The 26,774-nt window shown below is 37.1% G+C and overlaps 2 protein-coding genes across 3 annotated transcripts; one reads left to right on the forward strand and one right to left on the reverse strand.

Moving 5' to 3' along the window:
- Nucleotides 1–12,088: 12,088 nt before the first annotated feature.
- Nucleotides 12,089–16,805, reverse strand: ndufa10 (NADH:ubiquinone oxidoreductase subunit A10). Its single transcript, XM_084121785.1, has 10 exons — nucleotides 16,646–16,805; nucleotides 16,054–16,222; nucleotides 15,683–15,898; nucleotides 15,459–15,545; nucleotides 15,181–15,302; nucleotides 14,812–14,891; nucleotides 14,515–14,569; nucleotides 14,351–14,436; nucleotides 14,090–14,198; nucleotides 12,089–12,335 (listed from the first exon to the last, which is right to left on the reverse strand). Exons 1-10 carry the CDS (start codon nucleotides 16,718–16,720, stop codon nucleotides 12,267–12,269), a joined length of 1,068 nt encoding a protein of 355 aa, XP_083977911.1. The 5' UTR covers nucleotides 16,721–16,805; the 3' UTR covers nucleotides 12,089–12,266.
- Nucleotides 16,806–18,274: 1,469 nt separating this feature from the next.
- faima (Fas apoptotic inhibitory molecule a) lies at nucleotides 18,275–26,744 on the forward strand. Of its 2 annotated transcripts, none has more exons than XM_084121787.1 (5): nucleotides 18,275–18,451; nucleotides 19,278–19,406; nucleotides 21,010–21,238; nucleotides 23,042–23,091; nucleotides 25,707–26,744. In XM_084121787.1, exons 2-5 carry the CDS (start codon nucleotides 19,293–19,295, stop codon nucleotides 25,851–25,853), a joined length of 540 nt encoding a protein of 179 aa, XP_083977913.1. In that variant the 5' UTR covers nucleotides 18,275–18,451; nucleotides 19,278–19,292; the 3' UTR covers nucleotides 25,854–26,744. The 2 variants fall into 2 exon arrangements, with proteins under 2 accessions (XP_083977913.1, XP_083977912.1); XM_084121786.1 differs by lacking the exon at nucleotides 18,275–18,451 and adding an exon at nucleotides 18,537–18,687.
- The last annotated feature ends 30 nt before the right edge of the window (nucleotides 26,745–26,774 follow it).

Raw genomic sequence — 26,774 nt, forward strand, 5'->3', positions numbered from 1 at the left:
GTGGGAAACAGAAATGTTATCTCCAGCAAACAGTTTGCATGGCAGTGGGACGTGGAGTACTATAAATATGATTTCAGTTGATGTGTACCGTGATAAATCATTTTTCAATGAGATCTCTTCTGGAAGATTTTTACCAAAAAATGTACACATTATTCAAAGGCCAGTACAGATGCTGATGCAACAAAATGAAAATGCCAGACACTTTGGAGGTGAGCGGCACCGCGAGAATCCGACACGAGTGAGAGATATTTTTCTTTTGATTAATTCTTTGCTTCAAGGATGGAGGCTGAAAATAAGCCCTGAGCACCAAATCTCATCTCACCTTCTCACCCCCCTCTTCCTCCGTCCAGCGCTCTTGATTAATGACACCCCACCACTAAAGGTTTCTGCAGCGTTTTTTTTTTTTTTGACAGTGAAGTTAACAACTGAAAGGACAATTTTGTGTAATAGCTAGAATGCCTGTCATCACTTATATTTTGATAATCAACACTGACACCTCTATGATTAACAATCCACAAACAGGAGTGAGATGTGCATGAGGACACAATTATCACCTCCCACAATGCTTCAACATAAATGTGTTTCCTACAGTCACATCACTTCATAATTTCTTAACTGGTCGTGAAAACTTAAATTATACTTTAAACTTCAAATGTGTTCCCAGAGCTTAACAAAAGTGAACTGTGAAGATAAAAAAGATGAAATATGCTCTCAAAAAATAGGCTACTTATTCTTTCCTTCCTTCCTTCCTTCCTTCCTTCCTAAAATCTAGCCAGTTGCACCACACATTAACCCTTAAATGTATGAATGTTTCGCCAATCATTATTGCATATTGGGGTCTTTAGTGACCCGGATCTATAAGGGATGGATCTCTAGCCGTCACGATAACATAAAACTCTCCTGATATTAGAGTAACAATTACAGAAGAATAAAATAAAGCATATTTAAAAAAACATTTTTTTTTTTAAAAAGCAGATGTTTTATACCATCTTCACTGTCCTCATCAGAGCTCATTTCACATTCAGCATCCGGCTCTTATTTGCGATCTCATACATATTCTCAAAACTATAATTTTCAACATCTTTAAAATCAATATTTTGATCGCTGAAAGCTTCTTCACCCAAATCCACCATCAAGTGACAGTGACACTAATATTTGACTGCATTCAGTACTTGCTCTGCAGTAAATCGCTGAGCCATTTCAAGTTTTGATGATGATACTTCCTATTCTTTTGTTTCCTGCCTGCGGTAATTAAGAGTGAAATGTCACTTCATCATTGTGTATCAGACATTGCCACCTTGTGGAATAAAGGTGAACTGCACTTATTTCATCAAAGATTCAATTATTGTTGTGCAGAAAAAATATATACTGCACACGTTGGGTCATTAGCGACCCTATATCATTTTTACAAAAAAATGAATGGAAAAACAGGCATTCTTTAAGAATTGTATTTTTTTTTCTTGTTATATTGTTTATAATGAATTGACTAAGGAATAATAAGAAGGTTGATGTCTAACTTGAAAAAAATAAGTAAGGAGGGTAGTGTATGACGTTTCAGGTCACTAAAGACCAGAGGTTAAGGTTTAATTTTTTTGTTGCTATTTTTGCTATTTGAAGAATGATCAAATGAACTGAAGAATATTGATGTTCACATCATATGCAGGCCTTTCAGAATCTGCTTCCAAAGGAGATTGGGAGAATTTTTAGCTATTTTTACTGTCTATTTCACAGCACAACAGAAAGCCAGAGGTGATCCAGCAAACCTGGCACTCCATATGCTTAAAAAACACCTGGCGGTCATTTTGAAGTGAACTGTAAGACCTGCCCTAAGGTTAGTGCAGCAATGCTCTGTGTATGTGTATTTTAAAGTCGGCATGAAACGGACGTAGCGATAGACTTTTCATCCCTATTGTGAGGTATGTCCGAGTGAAACAGCTTCTCGAACAAGAAAGAATCTAGGATGAGACTTGATTTTGTCCATCGGGAATTGATTGGATTGTTGGATCATTGTGGTTTGCTATTACTGTGATCTCATGTGAGTGACAGGTTGTCCCGCCCTCAAGCCAGTAAACATGTCATCTGAGATGAGAAAAGATGTCACTGCAAGAGGGAGGGGAAGTCATTTTGATTAAAGTTTAAGAGGGTTCAAGATGTATACAGATAAATCATTTATTGTAAATACTGCAGTATCCCTAAAAAAAATTTTTTATTTCATGGTGACTTAAAAGGGTGCATTTCTTCATCAAAAGTCACATTAAAACATTTGAATAGTATATTTATAGAACTTAAACTTTTGAATAGTATGTTTTACACAGCAATTATATTGCAATTAAGCAGAATGTCAATAATGCAGTTTTTTTCAGTTGTGAGGAAGTCAAGCTTGAAATCAGATTTGTTAACAAAACAATACAAAAGTGAACATAAAACTGAAACAAAAATGAGCAGAAAGAAGCCATAAGCACATCAGTTTTCCACTTTTGAAACAGAACACACTGTGACATTTCTGATGATTGAGTATTCAGAACCTCTCTTCACATGAAATATGGTAGCTCTTGCCAAACAAATTGCTTTTGTAACATATTTTGATTTTACAAATATAACACTGGAGGGGAATAAAGTCTCAAGACTGTCTCCAACTGAGTTTAAAGCTTGACAGGCTTTTTATTTCACATGTGTTGAATATCAAAGCTAAAGCTTCAATAGAGAGCGCTGCTTTCCCAATTCATCTTTTTAAAAAGTGTGTAAAGTTTGCTCGTTTATCACAAGGGCACATAAAATACTGTTCAAATGTTTGGAGTCACTAAGATTTTTTTTTTTTTTAATAAACACTTTTATTCAGCAAAGAGCATTTCTATTTTAAATTAATTTAGTTCTTTTAAGCTTTCTATTCATCAAAGAATCCTAAAAAAAAAAGAAGCATTGTTTCGACAGAAATATTAAGCAGCACAACAATTTTCAACATTGATATTAATTTAAGGTTACGATTCCAACACAAAATGACAAACAAGCATTGTAGTCATTCAGTGTTCTCTTGGTTATCTCTAAAGGCCTCAGTGCACTCAAGTTATTTTTCATTCTTTGCTTAAGGCCCTGATTTACTTCAAGTGAAATAAATAAAAAAATAAAATAAAAAACAGGCCAAAACGAAGTTCGTTTCTGGAGTTCGAAACAACTTGCCACAGCGAAATTTCCGGAAAAGTTTGTTCCGGCATATAAACACCTTTAATCTTAATCTGATGCAAAAACGTGTGGCTCTGAGGCTCCTATAAGCTCACTTGAATTGTTCTTGATCATTAGACATGACATTATGGTGCATTGGAAGTCTATCTAAAAGCAGTTTCCCAAGGAGGTTCCCTCAAACAGACACGTTGCCTATGAAGTTACTGACAAGACAGTTTCCTTTGCCTTCAGACAGCCTCATGTGTCCTCGGATGTAAACCTCAAAGCTTTGTGTTTTGCAGAGTGTTTATTTTCCATTTAAATTGAGACAGATTTGTACGACTAAATGTAGCCATAATGAGCACCGCTGTATGTCTTTGCAAACCTGTATGAGAAAGAGAGGAAGAGAAGGTGAGAGGTACAGCACACTATGATTTCCATTAACCTACTTTCCCCTCCTCGTTCTGAATTCAGCCATCGGTGCGCTGGGATCACACACTGACATTATGCTCACAACAACATACCATCTTCAGCCACTGCACTGCAGAGACTGTTCCAGATCTGCTCGCCCCATCCAGCTGTGTGTCACTGACAGGGTCACAGAAGGCTGACATCTGTCCTTAGTGGGGTGGCTTGAGGGAGCTGGTCTGCACAACTGGAAATCCGGCAGATATATTTAGACCATGAGGACAAGGTTGTTCATCTTGAAAATGACTGTGACTCAGTGCGACCTTGATGCCCTCTGCAGCTCCACAGGAGAGTGTGGCCTGGCTATGTTTATTGAACTCGCTTAAATCCACAACCAAGGTGCTTTGATTCCTCTGTCAGAGAACTTTACTCACTCTGGTGGGTGGAGACTGGAGAGCAGCTTTTTTGGACTGAATTTTTGGAATGAATCTTTTTTGGTTCTGTTTTTTAAATCAAGATGATCGAAGGACAACTGAGATGAACGCAACTGGTCTTTCACTTTGAAATCAATTACACAAAAAAGGGTGTGTAACGGGTGGATTTAATTGATTATTTATTGTCTTATTTTTGTGTTGTCATGTGGATTTGTTTTGTCATTAGTCTTGTTGTGTGTGTGTGTGTGTGTGTGTGTGTGTGTGTGTGTGTGTGTGTGTGTGTGTGTGTGTGTGTGTGTGTGTGTGTGTGTGTGTGTGTGTGTGTCTGTGTCTGTGTGTGTCTGTGTGTGTGTGTGTGTCTGTGTGTGTGTGTCTGTCTTTGTGAGGACCAGTTTGAGTTTTAGACCATTGGAGTGAGGACAAAGAGAGTAAAGTGAGGACATTTTGGCCGGTCCTCACTTTCTGAGGCCTGTTTGAGGCTCAAGATGTTAGGGACAAGGTTATAATTAGGTTAAGGGTAGGTTTCGGGTAAGGGTTCGGGTTAGGCACTTAGTTGTGATGGGTAAGGTTAGGGTAAGCGACTAGAGATTGCATTGTGTCAATGAATGTCCTCATAAAGATAGATGTACAAGAATGTGTGTGTGTGTGTGTGTGTGTGTGTGTGTGTGTGTGTGTGTGTGTGTGTGTGTGTGTGTGTGTGTGTGTGTGTGTGTCAGTCATTTCGGCCACAACAAACATTTTAGGTTTATTTATTAAAGTTTATTAAAGCCTTATTAAAGTTTGATTTTAATTGTAAATTTAATTATCTAATTATATTTCTTTATAATTTAGCAAGAAGACAACAATGTCAGTTGAACTACAAATCAAGGTACAGTAAATATCACTTTTGCAAAATGCGTGAAAATATTCTACACAGTCCTCGTCTCCTATTGCATCAGTGTACTGTTACAGTATTTTAATGAAATACAACTTAAAAGTTGTTCAAGTAATCCCTGTTATCTTATATAGATATTTTCTTCTCAGAAAAGGATGCCAGTGACAGTGCTTGTCTGGCAGTCCTTTATTATCTTTTCAGAAACATATTGAGACAGCAAATACTTAAAAATGACCAATGGTCCTTAAAGGACACTTTGTAAAAGCCTGATGAAATTTCCATATCGAGTCAGCATTCCTGAACAGTGTTAACACTCTAGAGGAAACAAACTGCTCACCACAGATCATTAGACAGTAGAGAGGATGTATGAAATAACATAAACACAATATGAAAAAGGAAACCATTTGTAACCAAGACTCCCGGACAGGTTTACATCTGGACAAAAGATGTTAGGTGTTAAATGTAGTGAGGGATCTGAACTGGTGTGGGCAGTTGTCTTGGAAAAGTAATTAAATCTGATGTTTGCCCAGCCAAGTAATATGAGGTTTTTACAGGAACAGGTTCCTGATATGTTCCTAACGTAGTTTGCCCGTGATATTCCAATATGCCAGGACGATGGAGCCCCCATAAAAACTGCTAAATACATTTAAGAATTTAGAATTTGGTTTCATGAGGACCATGTTGAGAAAATAACTTTTCCTGACCTCCCCAATGACCAGATATGAAGCTCTAATGGATGTTTTAAAGCAGATTTTCAGCTAGAAAAACTGTAGACTTGAAGAATTCTTAAATTCTTGAAGAATGGTGCTAAGTTCCACTAAGAACTCTTGGACAGAAATCTAAGCATTAAAGCTATATTTAAAACAAATCTGTATGACTATCATTCTTTTGATTTGACATTCGTTAACAAAATTGCATTTCTTAGTTCATCTTTTATGCATCAGACAAACAATGGATCTATTCATGATGTAGATGCATAGGTTCAAATTCAATAGACACTTTCTCAGCACAAAAAATAAATAAAAATTCAGCAAATCATCTTAACCAGGTGATAAATTGCGCTGTGCTTGATTTCAATTTAATCAGTGTCATTTTTTTAATAACAAACATGCTTCATTATGTGTAAATTTGGTTGCACTTTATTTTATATTATGTGCATTTACTATACGTGTACTTACTTACCTAAGAAAGTACTGGGTAATATAAGGTAACTACATGGGTTAAGGTTAGGTTTAGGGGTAGGTTCAGAGTTAGTACTTAGTTATTACCCAGTTATTGTAATTACTATAATAAGTACATAATATGTACATGGTGAACAGGACTGTAAAATAAGGTGCTACTGTAAATTTGTTTCATTACAGATTAGACCTTATTGTTTAAAACAATATTTGCTCGGCCAAAAACTTGAGCAGTTTACCCTTGTATCTGGTGGTGAGATGTTTGCATACATTTTCTATTGATCACGGCAGCAATAATTCATCAAATGACGATCCAAAGATGTACTGAAAGCATCACAATTGGCATATATACCGATGCATGTGTACTTGAGTGCACTTTCATCATTTTAAAGGCCTGTTTGAGGTGTCTGGCTCACAGTGGTGAAGCGATGCTTTAAAGTCACTGTTAAGTTTATCAGATAGCAGTAGTCTGCTGCATCCTCCATAACTTAATACCCAGATCACTGAGCTGTGCAAATTGCGTTCTGTTCAGCACTAATATTTTGGTCGTGTTTGCATTGTAACCTCACTTGCATAATTATTTTAGTGAACCAAGCACTAAAACAGCCCAGACAACACATGCAAACTGTTAACAATTCATTCACAGTGAGTCTTTGAAGTCTTTAAAGTCCATTACTGCCTCTCAACATATAACTCAAAGTGTTGCTCCACACTTCTGACTCGCTCCGCATGAATCTGAGGATTTAGTCTCTCCAAGCACACAATGGGCAGTAAAACCGTCGAATAGTTTCAAGCAGAGGATATTTTCTGAGAAAGAAAATGTGTGCAGTCGGCTCAAACCTGATGAGTCAGCCATGGTCATCTTATGCGGTGTGTTTAAGAGGGCCATTACACAGAAGCTGGAAATCCCCATAAGGCACAATTACCTGAATGAGCTGATTTATCTCCGCTCATCATAGCCTATTATTCCTTGAAACCAAGAGTGCTAGGTGGGCAAGACAGCCGCCTTATGGAAAAGAGCAGTCGATTTGTTTGTTTATTGGGAAAGTGGTGCTGTATTTGTAATGGGTGGATGTGGCCGCCCTGGACATTCAGCTGTGTGAATACTTCATAAATATTGGGCTAAACAAGCTACATGCTCGTTTAAGTGCTCGTTCACATTTTTGGACAGCACTATTGTGGCAAACACACTGTGGCTTTGATATGCCTTCACAGCATTGTACACTTTGCTCACCTGCAAGTGAATTTAATGAGGGCCATTGCAGTGAGGAGCTGACATCTCTGTTGTGAAGAGAGGCATTCATGGTACTGTAAGATGGGACTGCTGTATTACAGCAATTATTTGTGAACCCTGGCTTCAAACCAAAGTAATCAGTAAAAGTTGATAAGCAGTCATTACTTTGCAGCATCGTGGCTGAAAAACAAGATGATATGACACCAGAAAAAGGCGTTTTATTAAACGAACGAATGGTCGTGCAGAGCTTTTTAATCAGCTGCAGTGGGGGAGTAAAAATATAATTTTGAATTTTTCTTTAAAAAAGCAACCACGAATGCTATTCTGGTTACAGAAAGTAAATGCCCTTAACCCTTTTGCAAACACCGTGTCTACAGCAACCTCTACATCAACCTTGGTCACGACAGGTGCATCATGTTTCTCTTGCCTTGAATTTAAAATGGAGAAATTTACATGAATATCTGAATACTCATTGGGGGAAAGAGCCGAAAAGCTGCTGGGTGTAACTTGCATTATAAAATAAAGCATCATGTACACGAGTCCTGTATCGCACCACTCTGAATAATTACTAGAGGTCATTAAATTTTCAACAAAGGCAGGGAGGAAAGGAAGGAATGAATGGGTTGAAGAACAAACTGGGGAGGTTCTGACCAGGTGTGATGCAGAGCGCTCGGGGTGTAGGTTTTTTTTTTTTTTTTTTTTCTTCTGTCTTTTTTCTTTGACAGAAACAAGACAAAACCCAGGGCTCGGAGGGGCCCTTTGTGTCTCATCGGATAAATGCTTCTGCTCTTTGAAGCAGCTCTACCTTTCAGGTGTTCATTATCCCTCAAAACAAATAGCTCCTTTATGCGAACGTCCCTCATTTGTTTAAGACGATATCGTGTAATTAAAATCTAATCAGAGAAAGGAGGGAATCCATGAATATTTAAATCTGTTTGGGTTCTGAATCTTAATGAAATGGTAATGTATGATGGCTCCGGGCTTAATTCTAGCCAGAGAGCAAATTAACTGGATTTCCAGAGATTCCCTCAAGAAACTTCCCCCTTTTTTCCCATTGAGTGAGTTTAACATATGGAAATATGATTAAAGCATCTATTTAAAGGCCAGACGAGTAAAATGTATGTGAAAGACTTTGTTAATAGGAGCTGAAATATGTGCACTTGTTTTTAATATCAGTGACTTCAAGGTCTGACAAAAATCTCAGCCAAGCATGATATCCTGATTTGAAGATTTGACATGAAAGCGCCTCAATGTGAACAGTTTTGACAAATGATTTATCTGATAGCAGATGAGGTAAGAATACCTGCAAATGAAAGTGGTTTTCATCATGGCGGCTTAGAACCCATGTAACATTGTAGAAATCATCAAGAACAAGTCTGACATACCATGAGAAATATGGACGCTGAGAGACATCAAAGAGAGCTATCTGACACTGTTCTCAAAGGTGATAGCATAACCTATAAAAGTAGACAGACCATTAAAGCAATTACTGAGTGGCTAGTTTGTATGTTGTCATGAGTTGCTAATTTGGAATTGGCATGTTTTTAAAGAACTTTCTCACATTTACATCATTTTCATGCGTTTTACTATTTGTTAGCTAATTTTAAATCTATTTGTTTTTATGGTATACTGAACTAAGTTAACTCTCACAGAAACCTCACAATGTCCTGTAGATGATTTGTGATTTTACTATCTTTGTGGGGGACATGCACATTTGACAAGGGGTCAATGAAGTTTTGCAACGGCGCTGGTTGCGTCAGTTTATCTAAATATTCACTGTGTTCAGTTTATGTGAATAAATACTGTGGAAGCATATTGGTTCTCAACAAATTCTGCTCCAGTTTGGTAGTAAATAAAACTCGTCTTTCGGTTAAAAAAAAAAGAAGTCTCCATAATAATTTAAAAATAACCCACAATCACTTTGACAAGAGTACACAAGTAATCAAAGCCAGCAAATAGTGTTCTTTCCTGGCATGTAAACGATTCATTTAAAACGAGCTGTGAAATGTGATTAAAGTCACATGAGGGAAAACTGAGAGTTGTCAAAAGGAGACCCACTCCTGATGGTCTGACTGTGAAATTGTGGCCCCAGGTTTTTAAGCAGTGTGAAAGCTTCTCTTTAGAGGGACACAAAAGGTCTTGAACTTTCAGGTGTGGCAGATCTCAGCCAGAGATGGGCAAATATCATATCTTCCAGCAAATTCATACTATCAAAAAACTATAAAAGATATAGAACTGCTGGATGAATGTAACTAAACATGACCTTGGGCTCTTTCTTAAATTATAATGCAGTATTTTAAAACATATGTCATATTTGATATGATTGGTTTATAGTCAGTGTCAAGGTTCAGATATTAAGAATACCCTGCAAAATTGATTTTGATTTAGCAGCACATTTATTCTAATGCTAGTGAGAATTCATCTGTTGCACATTCATACTGTTCAAAAGTTTGGGGTCAGCACTCAGTACAATTTTTTTTATGTTTTTGAAAGAAGTCTCTTATGCTCAACATGGCTGCATTTATTTGATAAAACAGTATATGTATATATATATGTATATATGTATATATATATATATATATATATATATATATATATATATATATATATATATATATATATATATATATATATATATATTAGAAAATTAGTGCAGGCTACTCCTTTAGTGCAGGCTACGTCATAAGCTGTTTTTTTATTTATTTATTTTTTTAAGAAAAATAATGTTGCACATAAGCAGAAGTTGCAACTGTCACTGTTATGTCACAGGTTGAGTTTATTTTGCTTTGTCATTGACGTTATTCAAGGTTCATTTTACATCCATTCATGTTGCTTCAGGGCATTGCTGTGTGTCTATTATCTGTCAGCAATGTTACACTAGCTTTGTTTATCTTCCCATCCTCCTCATTTAGCAGACCACCCCTCCATAATGCCTGATAACACCACCAATAACCGACAACTCAAATAGCAATGTGCTTCATCCACAGCAGCACTAAATACAGAGATCCAGCAAATTCACTAGAACTAACCACTTTAGCCTCTTAAACCCTTTTTGAAAATGCATTAACGTAGTTTAATTCAAATGTAGCACTTTTCTAACCACTTTAAATTTAAATTCAGAGTCCTATTTGCCGTGCCAAGTTAGACCTGCATTGAAAGAGCATATAATAACAGCTGTGGGAGGATCTATGTGTATGAAATATTTATGTATTTAAAAGAGTGCTGTCAAAATAAAAGCCTCATAAAGTCAAATACACGAGAAACAAGTGAAGGAGAAAGGGAAAGTGTTCTGCTCTGTGAGACATTAATCCATAAGAGACTTGAAGAGTGGTTTCTTTAGGATGGAAGTACAACAGTGCCCTCCTCTGAGGAAACCAAGACTCCTGAAGTAGAACTTCAAGGGACATCCATTCAATAATTAACATTCTAGAATCGTGTTTAAACCCTTATGACTTTCTTTCTTCTGTTAAATTCAAAATCATTGCAGAATTGAGCCTGACAGCCTCAATCACCGTTTTTCCATATAATAAAAGGGAATGAGATTGAGACAGTCTTCTTTTGTGTTCCACGGAAGAAAGAAAATCATGCGTTTAGACATGGGGGGTTAATAAATGATGACGAAATAAAAATATCCCTTTCATATAGCCAGGGCTTACGGCAAACACAAAAGCAAGATAATAACAGTTCTCTTGTGACACTAGTAATTCTCAAACTATGTTAAGCGCCCTCTGGTGGTTTCCATTCAAAACTACTTGTAATGACACATTTAAAACACCAAGCTGACATGATTAACAACATAAACAACAAATGAGAGATTATGGCGGCGAACACAACCACACCTCAGTGATATTCTTAGTCATTTTAAAATGAAATAAACTTGTACTTACAGACCTGTTGGATCTCCTTTGGGGCTAATTTTGGAACTCTCAGGTCTTTTTCTTCATTTTCTCCACTCACATATTTTCATCTTAACAGGAAAACAGATTCTCCCAAAGTATTAAATGAATCTAAAATTATGGAATCCCATTCCCTTTTATAGAGGGACTCAGAGGAGTGTAAAAATTGATGAAAGCTAAGGGAATCTGAAGGCCGGCGTTGTCCAAACAGCCACTTTTATTTCAGCGTCATTGCAGATTTTGGTGAATAATCACCCATAAAGGGCAGAATATGAGAAATGCTGGTAATATGAGATGCGCTCAGGAACAAATGAGCAGCGGCTCTATTCCTGGACCCGCGGCCGCTCTCTTACCGGCAGCAGACTCATATCATCTCCTCTCATCTCATCTGAGTGACGAGAAACGACTGGTTTCAGGTGTCTAATGAGCTGCGGCCAGTTTGCAGTGCTATTTCAAACAAAAAGTATTTTAATTGGGGTGTTTAGTCACCGTCTCACCGCAATGAAACAAAATAAGATATCGGCTGGCAGATTGATTTTTCCCTTACATAGCTACTACCTCAGTTAGATGTCACATTCGTTGCATAATTTTCAGGGGTTTTTTTAACGATATCTAAAAATAATAATTGACTTTACTGTACTTTAGTCTCATATCTAGTTTTAATGGCCTCTGACTGCCAGGGGCCTCTAAAGCAACATGGCCTGAAACTGCCGAAGGAAGCCGATCACCAGTGTCATAAGCACATTCAGTTTGACCTGTCCTGTGCCCCTAAATTTGGATAGCCAGAAACAAACCACCAGGGGCCCTGGACCCCTTAGTGCATAGAGTGGGAACGTATAAGTCCTTGGAACCAGAACTTGAGTCAAACTCAAAAAGATCCACCCACGAACAACACTTACTCAAAATGAAAGGAAACCGTTTTTTAACATATACAATAAATGTTTTAATAGCAATGTACAATGATATCTTCAGCTGCAGAAGAGCAGAATACATCTTTCTCCACGGGACATGGGCAAATGGTTGAAATACCACAAGGAATCTGTCTTTAAGATGTCCCTTCCCCTCCAGCGACACTGGCGTTTCTCACTTCAGCCAGATGCCTTTGTCACCAACGTCTTCATTATAGCCTTCAGCGTACTTCTTTCCTGGGAGCTAAGGAGAGATTTTCATATCACATGTTAGATTCTTTAAAGCCCTGGCAACATTTTACTGTGACCTTTAAAGAAATGCACTGAAAATAATAGAGAGTAAAAGACTAGACATTTAATCTATATTCATGAGCTCCACTTCCACATGTTCTCTGGGCTGAGGTAAAGCTCCATATGTTTTCGCGCGAACACTGACAAGGTGGTGATCAGATGAGCAAATGAAAAGATGAAAAATCTGATGGCTGAACACAGCGCTCCCAAAGATCAATATAATATTGCCAGGAATCACTAATGGCCATACAAAGTGTTCTGTCACCCACTCCAAAAGTCTATCTGTCTACTGATTTTGTAATGCCACCGACATCACTGAATGTCCTCAAGGTGACACTCCTGATCTGTGAAAACACTCAATCATTGTGCAGGCATTTGAAGGGACACTGTTTGGGCTCCTGGACATATGCAATTACTTGTACACAAATGTATCTGACAGAAATATCATTTAAGGTAGATCTATCATCAGCGAGGCACCTAAAGCACCACTGCTTCCATACTCTCTTTAATTAATATAGTTAATATTAGGGCTGTCGCTAACGATTATTTTAGTAACTGATCAATTATTTTGACGATTAATAAAGTCATTTTTTTTTTTGTGGTAATAAAAATAGACCTAAACAAAAAGACCTTTAAAATGACTTAATTCATACATTATATAATAACAATGAGGCAATCATAATTGGTTCAAATAAAGCATCAAAAGCAAATGATCAGATGGTTTTACAGAACAACACAATTATCTTATGCATATTATATATCATAACAAAAGGGTGTTGTTACACTTTACAGCAAGATCAAATCCTTTAATATTTGGCCAGTTCTTTACGATAGAACGATAGTCACTAATTTCTTGAACAAGAACGTGTGGACATCAAAACATGCAAACCCAGAGCGAGGGTTTAAACTTATTTTGAAATGCAATGAACATTTTGCATATTTGGAAAAAATTGATGTATTCTCCTGTGTTGGCGTAGATTTATAACTGATTTATCTTACAAATCTGATGAAATGGCGCACATTGCGTTACCAGATGAGCGTTATAAGCAAACTAAACTCACAGCATATGCAGAGATGGAGTTTGAGACGATTAATTATATACATTAAACCCGCAGGGCATACATTTATTTAACTGAATCGCAGCCTTTGTGAATTCACAATAGCACTATGCTATAGTATGGTTTTTAAATGGTTTTAATATATCGGTCTATTAATGCGTTTCATGGATTCTTGTCCGTGGAATGCGCCACTTCCGGTATTTTGCCGATTACTCGACACAGGTAATTTGCAATCAACGATTTTTTTTAAACGAGTACTCGAATTTAATCGAGGAATCATGACAGCCCTAGTCAATATTAACCGCCACTACTAATAAAAAATACGAATTTTGGAATTGCTAATGGTTTAAGCATAATTAGGTCTTAATGGGTTAGTTCTCCCAAAAAATGTAATTCTGTCATTACTCAAGTCGTTCCAAACCTGTATGAATTTCTTTCTTGTGCTGAACACAAAAGAAGATATTTTGAAGAATATGGGTAACCAAACTTCTATTGACATTGACTTCCATAGAATGAAAAAAAAAAAAAAAAGAATTTATGTTGAAATATCAACATTGTTCAAAATGATTTTTTTTTGCAAAACAACCTATATGTGGCTTATGATCAGTCTTTTACATGTACTGTTACAGTTTCAGTGGAGGGCACATACCGATTTGAAAGCATAGTAGGCAGCATCAAACTCATGAGCACCGATTGTGACCTCTGGGAGATATCTGGGGATGCAGGTCAGGGTGGCTACCCTCTGCTTGTCTTCCACCCTAGGGAATAAGGGAAAGGGTACATTTATTCAATGTGCTCAAGGATGTGGCTAAGCTGGAAAGATAATAATTACACCCAATACTAGCAAAAGTCCATGGAAGAAAAAAAAAGAAAAAAACACGAGTGAAATGTAAATGAATCAAGCACTTACATCATTCGCATATGGTGGAAAGTGACATCATCTTGCTCCAGCCAAGGGCCCTTCTCAAACTTTAAGTATTCAATATCCTCTGCAACCTGCAAAGGCAAAGTAAAGTCATAAATCAGTGCCATTTGCCTGCCTCAATGTGCTCCACATACAGGTTTGAACCTTACCCTCTCAATGTCCTGGGCTTGGGTTGTGTCATAGGCAAGAACCTCTGCCTCTTCACTGAAAATGAGATACAGTTTTAAAACTAAAACTATTAATAAGCAGTAATTAGTAGTTTATTGAGGTTATTGAGTGGTTGATTGTTAGTAAATAGTGAGAATTGAACCCTAATCTAAAGTGTGATCATTTTATTTATATAACATTAATATTAATGTTTTTATACAATTACAAATAATTACAGTGCTTATATTAATTATAACATTTATATACAATAATACATATAATGAATATTAGGTGGTGACCTGATTTTAGGAAGGAAGGTCTTCTTGTATGCAGTCTCAATGCTCTTCAGGTAGCTTAAGGGAACATTCTGGAGGTATGACTGTATAAGGCAATGAAAATTCAAATTCACTGTCATCATTGTATAATCAGCGCTTCCTGAATTAATCAAAATCTCCTGAAATATTTCTCCTTAAATGAAAGCCTCCATGCAGAAAAACATGTTACAATTATGCAAAAGTTAAACAAAACTATACATTAAATCCAGCCATAATTTAATCATTTTGTAATAAATTATTTTGTGTGATATTGAAAATCTTTGTCAGTGTCATTTTTATACATTATAATCAAAATATGAATTATTTGGACCAACATGATCCTCACACACGCACCTTTCCTGATGCCTTGAGATTCTTCTGGACCTCTTCAGCAGGTGAGTCGACATAGATGACCAGATGAGGGGGCAGAAACTCACAGATACTGATATTCTTAATCTCATTATAGTGGTCCACACCTGCAGAATAGCAACCAACACATACATCCCGTTCATTTCAATCAACAAAAAGCAGCTTTGATATATTATCAGTTGAAGTACGACTTCAGTCACCAACAGCATTTTACCTACATTCTAAAATATTTTAGAATATGAATTTCAGACATAATCACTCACACTGCTTGCGGATGTAGCCTTCTTTGAACATGGCCTCCAAAAAAACCACGTCACTAAATGGAGATCGTTCCAGAACAACTCCCTGTCCTGAGCAAGGGAAACAGAGAAGAGAGAATGACATAAATATCCTAAACTGTTACTGCATTCCCCAAATTGTATATAGGAATATCTGTTCATGCTGTAGGGTTTTCATTTTTAATCACAATATCAACAGCTTTGGTTACCTGTAGAGAGCAGGTGTTCAATAGCATCAGAGTACTGCAGCAACCTCATGAGGTACATCCAAGACTGCAGGCGGTAAGAGTTACCGTCACTGGCTTTGGGCTCCAAGTAGAACTTCTCCAAACTGCAGTTTCCATTAAAAGCCTGATCTAGAGGAACTTTCTCCTTTGTCATTTTGTCAACATAGTAAGTGTCTGGCTCTGGCATGTACAGCATCCCTAATGAGAGAAACATTGAAAACTGAACGAATACTTCTAGGAAATAGGAATAGTAAAGAATAGAATACAAAATATTCTACTCCCAAATACATTAAGAGACAGAGAGAGAGTGTGTGTGTAGTTTTAAAAAACAAGGGAGCCAGAAATTGTCTTACCCAGTTTATCAGCCAATTTTTGTGCAAGTGCTCCCTTTCCAGATGCCAAGTTGCCATCAATGGAAATGATCTTGCTGTTTTCCTTGAAGCGGGAGGTTGTCCTCTCCCCCAGAGCATAAGCCCACCATCCATACCGCAGGTTACTGACAGCACTTGTGTGGATTTGAGCCTGGAGGGTATCAAAAAAATATCCTGTTATGTTTCCTACCATTAAGATAATGTGGTCTGACAGCAAGTGCATATGTTGCCCTGCTCAGCTGAAGTATCTATATATGGATTCAAACGATTAATTACTGCTGACACACTTCTTAAATACAAAACTATAAAACAAGTATGTTTTGACAGAACTACTGTCAGCCGCACACGGAGATCCATTGTTATATATTGGTCATGTCTGAACAAACGTGAATGCATGTTACAATCAAAGTTGCATTGATTCAATAAACATATGAATAGATGCATTAATTTGACAGTAAGAAGTGATTTCCACAGCTGTAGTTCTGCTGTTGTCCTTCAGTCTGGACTGCATGAGGCCCGACATAATAGATAAACCTTTCGTTCTGGAGTGTAGAAGCTGTTTTTTCGATCTTACCGTCGACACAGGCGATACTGCTTTCCAAGCTGCTGCACCCGAGGGCACAACCAGCCGAAATAACCGCAACGACATCGCGAAACTTCAGAAACTCCAGCGAGTCTGATGATCCTCAATGTCGCCGAAGGATCTCTGTGTCGCGTCGCGGAAGTTTTGCGTCATCGGCGGTGAGTCATGTGGTTCTTCTTCTTCTGGCTTGTTTATGGCGGTTGGCATCGTTGGCATACAACTTTTAGGTGCATTTTAGTGCAGGTCAAGATGGCATCACCCATTATACTAGTCCATATATATATATATATATATATATAGGACATAACATGCTCTACAGTTTCCTTTTGATTACAATTTTCACAGTTTTTCTCATGTTTCCCTATTGTCTTCAATGTACTATTAAGTGCAGTATGCCCAAATCTAAGTCTTGAAATTATTGTTTCTTCGTTTCAATTTCTCCCTGTTAGTCTGCCTTTATCTACGATTCTTTGAATGTTATAAAACCATATTCCTGTTCTTTCCTCCCACTGTTTTTGCCATCTATTCCTTACATGTTGTTTGATTAAACATTTCATTTCAGCCTTACTATATTTTACCTTAATGTCTATGTCAGCTTTATTTATTGCTTCCTTTGCGCACTCATCTGCAATCATCTCATTCCCTTTTACTCCTACATGAGCTGATACCCAGCAGAAATTCACTTCTAATCCCATCATCAGAATTCACAATGTCAGAAGGATCTCAATCAGCACATCTGCTCTGCTTTCTGTATGACCTGTTTCTAATGTCATTAATAATGAGCTTGAATCAGAGCATATCAGTGTCCTCAGTGGTCTATTCTCCTCAACCCACTGTAGGCCATTAGGATTGCAATCATTTCCCCCGTATATAGGCTACTGGTAAATTATCTGAAATTCTTTTATTGATTTTGACATTGAATTCTGGAACTGTGAATGCCACAACTTTGCTGTCTATATTTTTGGATGCATTTGAAAATACCTGAACATAACTATAATAATTATCCTGTATATACGTATGTGTTATTTGAGCATTTAGTTTATTCTTGTTCCTTATCTAATAGCGTCATATCTACAGTAAGTTGAGGTAATAACCACTAAGGAATTTTTTGACCATGGTGCGTCATGTGGTTTCTTCGTGACAAAAGCCTTTACCAAAATGAAAATTATATTTAAAAATGATAAAGAAGTTGATTAATTTGTTTTAAACATTATTTCCTATAGATGTATTGGGATTGGTTCTTGCAATTCTTTATTTTGTTTGTTGTTTTGTTTGTCAGCTTACGGAATATTTTAAACATGCATACATTTTAACCAAAGGTTAGTTATTTCATTACGGTACTGTTTCTTCACAAAATTGATATGGACAGTGAGTTACAATGAAATTTATTTTACAGTAGGCCTACGTAGTGCAGGCTAGGCCTACTGTGAACTTAACCAATTTTAGGTAGGATACTTTTAGGTTAGATTTAGGTTAGTTGCGTACATAGTTTGCGAACGCGGAACAGGACTGTATATTCCAGGTATATATCTATCTGATTCCAGGCTATTAGGCTAAAAAAAAACTGTAGGTCTAACGTTAGTATGTGCATTTATTAGCTGTCCATCCCCATCAGATGGCGCTACACTCTTTTCCTGTGGTTTATGGGTGGTGAGATCGCGCACAGTCCAGAGAGAGTTAAATTGGCTCTGAAGATATTCTACATGTGAAAACCCGAAAAGAAATGTATGTTCATATTTGTGTGCTGGAAAATTTGTGGCATTCCAGTGGCAGCAGCGTCACATCGTGCAACGGCTCGTAAGTTATTGTCAATAGATGTCAGTAGAGTCAACTGTGGCTTTTAAACTCGCTTGCATAACTGCGGACAGAAGAAGAATAAGCTGTTGCTATAGTTACTGTTGTTAGCTGGAGCAGATTTGTTGTTGGCTAATTTTGGAGCTAGTGTTTTGATGCTGTGGGCGACAGTTGTGTTAAAATCGGCTGCCTTATCAAATATACAGAGAAACGGTTTATTTCTGCTCTGACTGGGATCGGTAACTATATGTATTAATAAGCATGCTACTGTCTTTAACGTTACTGCTCTGAATCTGTGTTTTGAACGACCGACAGCTTGTTCAGTATCACAGATCACGTTTAGTCAAGGTTTTTAAATGTTCTTAAGTTACCAAATAATAGTAACTTAAGTCATGTAACGTAACGTTAACCAGATTATTTTCAGACCACAATTATTTAATTTCTTTACGTAAGGCCGTTTAACAATGCCATTGTTGCTGTTAGAGTTTATTCTGTATTATACGTAGCTTAACGTTAATGTTTAACTTAGCGTTATTGGGTATGAAACAAGACTTTATGTCGCTCAAAATCCAGTGCTGATTTATACATTTAAGTTACAACAGATTTACTGCAGTAAAACAATCAAATATAATGTTATTGAATTTTTATATAGCCAGTTTATCTTTATGTAACGTTATCTCCTCTAAGTTATGTGTACGACTGCAATTACTCTGTAACGTTAACGTTACTCATCTTCTCTGTTTTCATTTCGGTCTATTCTCGGGTAACGTTAGTAAGTTAATGTTACTATCTATGTGATCTAATGAGCGATTCACTCTATCTCTGTAAGGTTCTGGTCTGGAGGATGTCGGGAGATCTTGTAGCTGTGTGGGAAGTGGCTTTGTGTGATGGTGTGCACAGGATTGAATTTGAACATGGCACAACCACAGGAAAACGGGTTATTTACATTGATGGAAAGGTAAAAATCTTTTAATACACATAGCTGACAATCAGGAGGACAATCCATGTTAAATTTCAATAGTACTTGTTGAATCTACTAATGACAAATTACAAAGTGAAAACTTGGGTTTATTTTCATTTTAATAATTATTTTGTAATAACAAGGATGTTGTACACAAATTGGATGGAAAAAAAGTTGCAGTTAGTGTGTTGCCTGTAATGGAGAGGGGCAGGGATGAAGCGGAGAGAGAATCCACATGCAAGCACTACTTTAACAATACAAACAGGTAATCCAGGGCAAACAAAGAAACTCAGGACAGGAACCACAAGAGAAACACAAGGGCAATTTATACACAGGCTAAAGGTGATGATGCACAGGGCAACTTTTTGAGCAATGTTGCTGGGCAATGTTGCCATCAACGGGCAACCAGATGAGACACAGGGCCCACGACCAATAAAAATTATCCAGATAGAAATGTATTGCCCATTTTCAATGGGAAAGTGCCCAAGTAACAATCTCTCAGCAAGATTGAACAGCAACATTGCTCAAAAAGTTGCCCTGTGTATCATCACCTTAACAAGGGGGTGTGGTTGATTGTCATGGGAACATACTAGGGTAACCAAGGGAATTAACAAGACACACCTGGAGAGACTAATCAACATGAAAAACTACAAAACATGGCGCAAGACAGGAAAGTCCTCACACAAGACATGAACACAGGCTGAGATCGTGACATTGCCATTTTGAAAATCTATGTAGAAGATCAGTTGCCAATTAATAATTATAAAATGAAAAATGTTTAAAATAATTGATGAATAATAATGAAATAATAATACAAAAAGCTATTAAACAATTTAAAATTTAAGTTAAATTTGTATATTTTTTTAAATGTAATTTATTCCTGTGATGATGCTGACAATTCAGCTTTCCATACCTCCAGTCTTCAGTGTCACATGATCCTTCAGAAATCATTTGCTGCTCAAGAAACATTTCTTATTATTAGCATAATATTTACATCACTTAATATTTTTGTGTTAACCATGTTTTCAGGATCAATTTTTAAATCAAACCTCTGAACGACAATGTACACTACTGTTCTAGTGCACACTAAACCAGATTGTTTATACCCGTAGCCGAACAGGCCATTCCAGGATGACATATTAGGAGAAGATCCGCCAACATGTTCTTTCTGTCAAAACCTACATGTTTTATTAGATTGTGCTGGTTTTGACCCTGTGAAAAACGTTTTTTACTCCGTTACCACTCTTGAAGAAATTTTGAAGAAAGAAGTTTTTAGCAAAGATTGATTGTAAAAACCTGATGTAGTTTTAGTTACCATAAATTTTCTTGCAATGAAAATAGCCAAAGAAGCTGATACGGCGTTAAAAAACAAACAAACTATTGCACACTAAATAATTGATGAAAATCTATGTAGAAAAGTGGTTACCAGGGACAATTATGCGATCAATAATGCAGTTAAGAATCTGTATTCCAGATAGTTGTGTGATTATGGATTTTATTTGTCACTAGATGATGGTGATGATTATACAGAAATATGTTTTATAATAATGATTAGAAAATAAGTGCAGGTGTCTCACCGGTTTGTTTGTGACTTTCACAGGAAGTCATACGGAGAGATTGGATGTTCAAACTGGTTGGAAAGGAGGCTTTTCATGTGGGTGGCACAGACACGAAGGCCACTATTAACATAGAAGCAGTGAGTGGCTTTGCATACGAGTACACTCTTGAGATCAACGGACAGAGCCTGAAGAAGTACATGGAGAATCGCTCCAAAGTTACCAGCACATGGCTCCTCAACCTGGATGGCATCGACTGCAGGGTGGTTCTGGGTAAGAAATACCTGATCATAGGTTCCTCAAAAAAAATATGGAGTTTGATTGATCTGTGATGAAGTTTGTCCCTCTTGTTTCCTCCACTCCTGTATTTTACTAGAATGTAGCATCCAAAAGCAAGTATTAATTTTAATAGAAACAGGCTGATAACTTGTTAACGTTAAGCAAGTGTGTAAAGCAATCCTCTCTAAAGTACAGCTGATCTCTAAAATGCTGAAAGGCTTTCCTCACTTATCCTCTGTGACCGGCACAGCAGCAGTGATTAACTTTAGGTTAAATAAAGGTTTAAAAAAAGATTGCAAATCACTTTAACTAATTAGTTCTTAATAATAGGAGGCGCTTCTAATAATAAAAACACAAACATTCTCAAACAGTCTTGTTACCCTGATGGGGGCGCTAGTGAGCAGATCGATGTCTGACTTTAGTGAACAAACGTTAGCACTTTTATCAGCTCAGACCAATGGAGCATATGGCCTAGTTAGAAAACACGTGGTCTATGAACATTGTTAACTGTGAAAGAGAAGCTTCCAAGGACTTTCCAGACCTTTGATTTATATGTTTATATGGCTCATCCAGGGAGTTGCAACAAATGTTGGGCCAGGACTGTTTGAAAACTAGCCATTAAGCAGTTATCAATTACAGTTATGCTAAACAACTCAACAAAAATATCTGACTAGTTTCATATTGACGGGAGAGGGGGTAGGTTGCTACAACCATAGGAGACCACAGGCTGATATTGAGAACTCTTCTTTTTTCAGATCCTCCCAACTGCATGTTATCACCATATAATATAATGTTATTATATTATTAAGGTTAATCATTACTTGCGATAATTTGGCTTGTGCTTTTAAACAACAATGATGCACAGGTATTGTATGAAAATGTCTGACAAATAATCTAGTTAATAGACTCAAGGCACAAGAATGTAACAAAAATTCATAAAATAAGGCTGAGGTTCTAGATTTACAGTAAGTCACATGCTGTGTTCCTATTCGCACACTATCCATCCTAAATAGTATTTGAAATGAAAATTAGTGTGTCCCAAATCGTAGTATGTTGAAATGAGTATTCCAAAGATACTCAGATGGTTGACTTTTTCCGGTTAGAATCCGAAGTGCAGATCCGTGCACACTCTAATTCGATTCGATTAGAACCGAACAGTCTCACAGTTCTAATTCAATTAAAAACTACAAACATTGCAGATGTGCAAGTCAGACGGTTAGAGAGGTAAATATTTATTTAATCTTATTCACATTAGATTTCATCTGCAACAGCATTGTGAGCTTTTGTAAATATACGTTTGGTCATTAACTTTTTAAATGTGCCATTATGCAAATTGCAAACACATGAGGAGAGTCTCCGCATTAAAGACCCACAACTGGCAGATCAACGTGCTACTACATTTCTCTCCGAAACAGTAGGAAATTAAATTAAATTGAATGTGGAGAATTTTAACTGTGACAAGATGATTGACAGGTTGCACTTAACTAAGTGACAGAGCTGTCCTTTAAAGACGCAATTATGACGAAGTAGTAAGCTTGCCTATTCTGCTACACACTCAAAAGTATGTACTTTCTCTTACATACATTACTTTCTCTTAAACAGTATATATTTTTATGGCATAGGATGAGTAGACGAATTGGAACGCAGCAACAGTCTCACTAAATAATCCGTGAGGCTAGTATGAAGACTGAAAGTATGGTGAAGCAATAGGCCTATTCATATTGCTGTTTTTATCTTTATCTCACTCATCATGCAACCTGCTAATTCATCACTTATAAACTCTTCCATCCTCAACAGAAAAAGATACCATGGATATATGGTGCAATGGACAGAAAATGGAAACAGCTGTAAGTCCAGCAGTTGCTTTATTTTTTTCATTTATTTTTTATTATTTTGGTAACACTTTTACAATTAGGTAACTAGCCATGAGAAATCTTTTTAAAGCATGTATTAATGTTGGTTAATGTTAATTTCTAAATTAAGTACTTAAATAAGTACGCTAATTTGTACTTTTCACATTTCAAGTTGTATAAAATAACATAATGTGTTATCAACAAACATAAGTAAACAATGAACAATGTTATATTTATATCTTAATATTAACCTAGATTATACAGTGAGGAAAATAAGTATTTGAACACCCTGCTATTTTGCAAGTTCTCCCACTTGGAAATCATGGAGGGGTCTGAAATTGTCATCGTAGGTGCATGTCCACTGTGAGAGACATAATCTAAAAAAAAAAAATCCAGAAATCACAATATATGATTTTTTAACTATTTATTTGTATGATACAGCTGCAAATAAGTATTTGAACACCTGTCTATCAGCTAGAATTCTGACCCTCAAAGACCTGTTAGTCTGCCTTTAAAATGTCCACCTCCACTCCATTTATTATCCTAAATTAGATGCACCTGTTTGAGGTCGTTAGCTGCATAAAGACACCTGTCCACCCCATACAATCAGTAAGAATCCAACTACTAACATGACCAAGACCAAAGAGCTGTCCAAAGACACTAGAGACAAAATTGTACACCTCCACAAGGCTGGAAAGGGCTACGGGGAAATTGCCAAGCAGCTTGGTGAAAAAAGGTCCACTGTTGGAGCAATCATTAGAAAATGGAAGAAGCTAAACATGACTGTCAGTCTCCCTCGGACTGGGGCTCCATGCAAGATCTCACCTCGTGGGGTCTCAATGATCCTAAGAAAGGTGAGAAATCAGCCCAGAACTACACGGGAGGAGCTGGTCAATGACCTGAAAAGAGCTGGGACCACCGTTTCCAAGGTTACTGTTGGTAATACACTAAGACGTCATGATTTGAAATCATGCATGGCACGGAAGGTTCCCCTGCTTAAACCAGCACATGTCAAGGCCCGTCTTAAGTTTGCCAATGACCATTTGGATGATCCAGAGGAGTCATGGGAGAAAGTCATGTGGTCAGATGAGACCAAAATAGAACTTTTTGGTCATAATTCCACTAAACGTGTTTGGAGGAAGAAGAATGATGAGTACCATCCCAAGAACACCATCCCTACTGTGAAGCATGGGGGTGGTAGCATCATGCTTTGGGGGTGTTTTTCTGCACATGGGACAGGGCGACTGCACTGTATTAAGGAGAGGATGACCGGGGCCATGTATTGCGAGATTTTGGGGAACAACCTCCTTCCCTCAGTTAGAGCATTGAAGATGGGTCGAGGCTGGGTCTTCCAACATGACAATGACCCGAAGCACACAGCCAGGATAACCAAGGAGTGGCTCTGTAAGAAGCATATCAAGGTTCTGGTGTGGCCTAGCCAGTCTCCAGACCTAAACCCAATAGAGAATCTTTGGAGGGAGCTCAAACTCCGTGTTTCTCAGCGACAGCCCAGAAACCTGACTGATCTAGAGAAGATCTGTGTGGAGGAGTGGGCCAAAATCCCTCCTGCAGTGTATGCAAACCTGGTGAAAAACTACAGGAAACGTTTGACCTCTGTAATTGCAAACAAAGACTACTGTACCAAATATTAACATTGATTTTCTCAGGTGTTCAAATACTTATTTGCAGCTGTATCATACAAATAAATAGTTAAAAAATCATACATTGTGATTTCTGGATTTTTTTTTTTAGATTATGTCTCTCACAGTGGACATGCACCTATGATGACAATTTCAGACCCCTCCATGATTTCCAAGTGGGAGAACTTGCAAAATAGCAGGGTGTTCAAATACTTATTTTCCTCACTGTAAATGCTGTAAAAATGGTTGTTCTTTGTTAGTTCATGAAACCTTATTGTAAAGTGTTATAATTATTTTTTTATTGTATTATTATTATATTATTTTGGAAATAATAACAACCCCAACCCTAGTCTTAGTTTTAGCAAACACATTAAAGTATTTCTTTCTTTTTGGGAGACAAGAACTTTATTTATCGTGCACTTTCGACTTTACAACTTTGTAGAACGTTTACATTCACAAACAGCTATATTACACACTGCACGAAAGGGAACGTCCGAAAAAACATAATAGGGGCACTTCAGCACCTCTCAATAATGCTCTTTAAAGTGGATATATCTACAGTAAACAGCGGCCTTTAATCAGCCTTTAATTCAGTCTCAGATCAACAACACATCATGTATTGCAGTCTTGGTTCACTGGTGGAAAAACAATCCCATCCGATTGAATCAGTTTACTTGTGCAACTTATTTGTAGTAAAATCAGCAAAGTAGTCTTGGATTTATTTTCTCTCACCCTAAAATTACAGTACTGCACAACTATCTAATGCAGGTTTGATTCATTTCCCTGACAGCAACAGGGCAAAGAGAATGTAAAAATGTAGATAATTTAGATTTTTTCACAGTGACTGATGTTTGACACTGTCAAAGTAGACGGTCACAGCCCTACTGAGCATACCGGTTTCACAACATACATGACTACCGTAACTGGCATTCATTGAAGAGAAAAACATTGATCTTTCCTGCTCCTCAGGGTGAGTTTGTTGAGGACGGCACAGAGACGCACTTCTCTCTGGGCGACCACGACTGCTGCATCAAGGCTGTGAGCAGCGGAAAGAGACGAGACGGCATCATTCACACAATGCTGGTGGACGGCATGGAAATCTCAGAGTCAGAATGATCTGTGTGAATGAATGAGTGTGTGAGTGTGTTTGGATTATCCATCCTCATGAGAAGTGTATATATGGAGGTTTTGAAATAGTATGTTCTGACCACAGATCAGCATGTGCTGGTTCAGTAATGGGCCATTTTAAAGGCATGAGAGACAGATGTGTCTTACAAACATATAGTTTAGTAATATTTCTATAATACCTCACAGCAACATTAGAGTGAGTGTTTTAACCCTTTAAACGGTTAATTTCTTAATTCCTGGAAGTGATGTCAATGTGTTTTTTCTTCTCAAGGTGCAGTTAACTTTGACACTAAAAGATGTGAGGATGGCTGTACCTTTACTGGATAGTTTGTTATGATGGCCATGCCATGTATAGACAAGGCTATTGATGTCAAATTGTTTATTCTTTGTGCGGTTGCACAATCATGTTCTTAATAGCATAGAGTGGTCTCCTTGTGAATTAAATGTGAACGTGTACTTGTTTAGAATATTCTGTCCAGAATCTCACCCAACGACTTCTAAATAGGGTCAGACTTCAGCAATAACTTTCTTCTGGAAATATACTGTAATGTGACTGTGTTTTTAGACGCTTTGGCTCAAGGCCTTGTGACAAGCAAGATATTTTCTTTCATTCAGTCTTCATGTGTCTGGTGAATTCAAGATGTTGTGACGTGTTAGTCCTTTGTTAACAGCTTCCTTCTGAAACAATGATCTTAAATGTGAAAATATTTTATCATGACATGCTGTATGGAACAATGCTTAGGTGGAACTGAAAAATAATCTGAATCTAAATATGAATCAAGCTATGTTAATATTATTTTATATATTTTTTCTTAGTAGAATGGAAATTTTATTTGATTTTGTTTTTCATTTACATTTAAATAAAGTATTAGAATGGTGGCATCAGTATTGAATTTAAACTCAATTTGC

The sequence above is a fragment of the Abramis brama genome (genome assembly GCF_963993115.1).
Source record: "Abramis brama genome assembly, chromosome: 8".
Taxonomy (NCBI): domain Eukaryota; kingdom Metazoa; phylum Chordata; class Actinopteri; order Cypriniformes; family Leuciscidae; genus Abramis; species Abramis brama.